Here is a 4,226-nt window from a genome sequence, read left to right on the forward strand (position 1 = left end):
ATGGAACCGTGGAACGGGGAAGGGGGGGGGGGGGGTCCTCATGTAGGCGGATTCCCCGGGCTGGGTGAGGGCGGGCAGGCAAAGGAAGGGGGCGGGGGCGGCAGCATGCGTGTGCGGGGGGGGGGGGGGGGCAACAAAGGGCGGAAAATACCCCACAGGAGGATGGGGGGGTGTGGCGTGGCCGGGCGCCCCCTCGCCCCTTTACTGGATGCCCGCAGACAGGGCCGCCTCGGCTGCCTCAGCTGGCACGGCGTCTCCTCCCTCGGACAGAGCCTCCGATGGCCGGCCGACGGAGGGGACCTGCACCGGAAGTGGAACTGGCGCCGGGTTCAGGTCCGGGATATGACCGAGAGCCTGCCACGCGGAGGGGTTCCGGCCAACCAGGGCGCGGAAGGTCGGGTCCGTGGGAGTGTAGGGCTTCTGGCAGCCAGTGGTCAGCTGGGCCATGAAATAGGTGAACCGGCAGGCGTAGAGGCTCGGATCGACGGCCGAGATGGTCAGGGGGTTGTGACGAATCGAGCGGAAGGTATGCTCAAAGCGCTTCTTCCCATCGAAGGGCGTAAGAATGTCGATGATGCCCATATGGTAGAGAAGATTGCAGGGCTCGTTGTCGGAAGAGGTGGACTGGAAGCCGCTGCCGTCGCCGCAGAAAATGCTCTTATGCCGGCTGATGGCACGCGGCCAGTTTGCCGTGTCAAGGGGGGGGGGGGGAAAGCGGGAGGATAGGCAAGGTGAGAAAAAGGGGGGGGGGGAACAGCAGGCGTGGAGGGGGACCGAGAATGGTGGACGCACAACTTGGCCGCAGACTCTAGCCCGCTGAGCTCCGACTCATGCAATGACCGGGTGTCCGTCTGGCGAATGGCGCGCTTGATCTGCTTGCGTGTCTGCTTGGACACCGGCGGGCCGGTGCTGGTGGGGGTCCCGTGCACCGGAGCGCAGATCGGGGTCTTTGGCTCGACCACTTGCAACGTGTTCAAGAGCTGCTGGTTGGTGGTGTCCAGAGCCAGGTCATGGATGCCCAGCAGCAGGCTGTAGTCCATGATATTCTGTGACGCCAGGAAGGCTGAGTCGCGCTCCACCTGCAGCATGAAGGCCGCGGCCTTCTCCGGGCCGAGATAGATCCGATGGCCGCCGCGCAGGAAGTTCAGGTCCTTGAGAACACGCTGCTTGCCGTCGGCTGTGGGGGTCTGCCGACCCACGAGGGAGCCCTGAGGAGGGAGGGGGGGGGGGGGACGCGGCATCCGGGGAGAAGTTGCATGGGGGCATCTGGTGTGAGTAGGATCCCCGCTTGGCCCGACGGTGGCGGGCGGGCCGAGCACCGCGTCACAGGAACAGGGGAAGACAAAGAGAGGGGGAGGAGCGCCTTTGGGCGTACCTTCAAGTCGAAGGTCATGTGGATGTCCCGGTCCGAGGGGAAAATGTTGGTCATGACCACGAAGTAGATCTTCCGACCGTGGGCCAACTTCACGCGATAGAGGCCACAGAAGCGGCTCAGCAGCGTGTCGGGATTTTCCCGGACGAAGCTGTGATACGCGTGGAGGATCTTCCGGAAGAAGAGGTGCTCGGTCTTGCTGATGGTTTTGATGATGTACCGGTAATCGGCCGAGAAGTAGAAAAAGGACCCACTCTTGCCGGGTGATCCCAGCTCACTGAGGATGTAGCGCCCGGTGAGGGACATCTGTGGAAAGGAGGAGCGGTCAGCTTGGGCCAGGGGGGCAGAGGGAGGCAAACCGGGGTGACATAGTGGCGAGAAGGGGCAGCGCACGATGTAATCGGCCGGGTCGATGTGGAAGAAGTCACGCAGGGAGCGGAAGACCCAGGGCATGTAGTCCTTGAACTTGAAGTCGTACTTGCTGTACGGGAGGAGCTCGTTGCCGGTGATGTCGAAAACCATCTTCTGCACCTCGGTAAAGTCGGCCGACGTCAGGGGCCGACTGTCCTTGGCGTGGCAGCGGGAGAGCTGGGCAGGGAGGGAGGTAAGTCCGCTGGAGGCTGGACAGCATCATGGCGAAAGGAGGAGGGGGGAGGGGAGAGAGAGAGGGGGGGGGGAGACGCACAGACACACGCATGCCACTGAGCATGTCATACATGAGCACGAAGTTGCGGTGGTGCTCGTCGATCTTGGTACCGCGCACGGGCATGTCCGGCAGCGGCTGGGCACGGTCATCATCGCGGGCAGGAGCATCGGCCATCGAGGGGCCGGGCGCGCCGGTGGTCGCGCTGGTGGGCCCGCCGGCCTGGGACAAGGGCCCCGCCGTGGCCGAGTTAATTGCGCCCATCTCGATGGCCTCGTGGGAGGAAGCCGCCCCGAGGGGCGCCGCATTGGAGATCGTCGCCGTGATGGTCGGGGCAGGCCCGGCAGGCGTGGACGAGGGGGGGGCCGTGGTCACCGAGATGGATGGAGCACTGCGGCGCTCGGCCAACGTCAGTGAGGATGCCGAGCTCGAGCCCATCCCAATGACCGATGTGGATGTGAGGGAACCGGCGGAGGCGCCGCCCAGCACGGCCGACGTCTCGGTTGCATCGTCCATTGGCTGGTCCGCCAAGTCGGGCGCCGGGTCATTCAGCTCGCCAGGCTCGAGGGGAGGCTCACTTGACTGGCGAACCTCGATAACCGGCCCAGGAGCCTCAATCGACTCGTGGGAGTCGTCCGACCGGTCCAACTCGGCCATCGGCTCCTCCGGGTCCGGCAATGCGGCGGGCTCGCCGATCGGCCGGGGAATTGGCTCGTCGGTCGGGTGAGAAGCCGGCTCGACGGTCGGCTCGGAGGCCGAGGCGACAGCGAGCTCGTCGATTTGCCGATCGGCCTGCTCAGTGAGCTGCTCATCATCGGTCTCCCCCTTTGGAGAGGTGTCCTGCTCGGGAAGCTGCTCAAGATCCTTGGAAGGGTCCTCGGCCGGATCGCCAGCAGGCTGCACCTCGGTGAAGGTGGCGACAACGATGACCGGCGATGCGGGGATATCCGCCTGCTCGGTGGGGAGCCCATGGTCCTCCTCGTCAGCGGAGCCGCCGGCAGGGTCACACTCGCCGGTGGAATCCAGGGGGAAGGGCTCCGGCGAGGGAGACGAGGCGGGCGGGGTGGGTGCTTGTCCAGGCTCGACCACACTCAGTGGGGCAGCGATCGGAGCAGGGGACTCGACGTCCAGGGCTGGCGGGGCGAGTTGCTCGGAAGAGGAGGAGGCGTCGTGCGCCGGCTCGAGGGCTTGGGAGGCGGCAGGGCAGCGCATGGGGGAAGGACAAGAGAGAGAGAGAGAGAAGGTGAGGGGGAATGTGGGAAGAGAGACGTTAGATGGAAGCAAGGCACAGGGGGAGAGAGAGAGAGAAGCAAGGAGGAAGGAGAAGGACCGGTGAAAAGATGGCGGGGAATCCGGCGACGGGGGACGCACAAACAGAATGGATGGAAGACTTGGAGGAAGAGACCGCCGGCGAACAGGGCGGCGAGGAGGTCACCGATACGACGGTCACCGAGATGGTGGGGGAGGGAGCTCGGTCGCCAGCGGCCGAGCGCTTCCGGTCGGAGCCGCTGTCCGGTGACAGGTCGCCAGAGTCACTCTCCTCTACCGGGGCCTTGCCAGCGAAGGTCGCCACTGTGGCAACATCGTCGGAAGCGGCGGAGAAGACAGTTGTGGTGACCTCATTGTGCTGCTGAGAGGGGAGAGGGTCCATGGCAGGGGACGAGCTACATGTGCAACGGGGCGAAAGGGGCCAGGAGAGGGAGGGGCGGAGGGCGTCAGCAAGGCGGGTGGCCACGATGAAAGGGCAGGGCAGGGCAGAGAGAGAGAGAGGGGGGGGGAGAGGTGGCGCACCTGTGAAGCACAGGGCCGGCGGCGTGCTAGATGCACGAGAGTAGCGGGAGGCAGGGGGAGGGGGCTTGAAGCGCGCCCGGCGAAGGCCAAACGAGGAGAGAGGAAAGAAGGAGCGATACTCACGCAAGGCGGCCAGCCGACTGTGTGAAGGGGATCTGCGGGAGGAGTTGCACTGGGGCTCCCTGCGGGCGGTGTGCTGCGGCAGCGGCGGCGGCGGCGGCGGCGGCGGCGGCGGCGGCGGCGGCGGCGGCAGAGCAGGAGGCGCAGGGACGGGGTGGGGGTGGCGGGGGAGGGGGAGCGAAAGGCGGAGGAAGCGGGGAAGGTGCAGGGTAGGGGAGCTTGGGGCGGGGTGCCGGGCCCGCGGACTGGGGCGCCGTCTCGAGGCCAGCTTTCATGATCCGAATTGGCGCATGGGCGCGG

The 4,226-nt window shown here is 66.3% G+C and overlaps 1 protein-coding gene across 1 annotated transcript; it reads right to left on the reverse strand.

Moving 5' to 3' along the window:
• Window positions 1–111: 111 nt before the first annotated feature.
• Window positions 112–4,004, reverse strand: H696_04887 (hypothetical protein). The gene is made up of 7 exons (XM_009498752.1): window positions 3,807–4,004; window positions 3,387–3,679; window positions 2,058–3,202; window positions 1,766–1,960; window positions 1,376–1,678; window positions 793–1,208; window positions 112–667 (listed from the first exon to the last, which is right to left on the reverse strand). Exons 2-7 carry the CDS (start codon window positions 3,664–3,666, stop codon window positions 202–204), a joined length of 2,805 nt encoding a protein of 934 aa, XP_009497027.1. The 5' UTR covers window positions 3,667–3,679; window positions 3,807–4,004; the 3' UTR covers window positions 112–201.
• Window positions 4,005–4,226: the final 222 nt, after the last annotated feature.

Source organism: Fonticula alba (genome assembly GCF_000388065.1).
Source record: "Fonticula alba strain ATCC 38817 unplaced genomic scaffold supercont2.8, whole genome shotgun sequence".
Lineage (NCBI taxonomy): Eukaryota > Rotosphaerida > Fonticulaceae > Fonticula > Fonticula alba.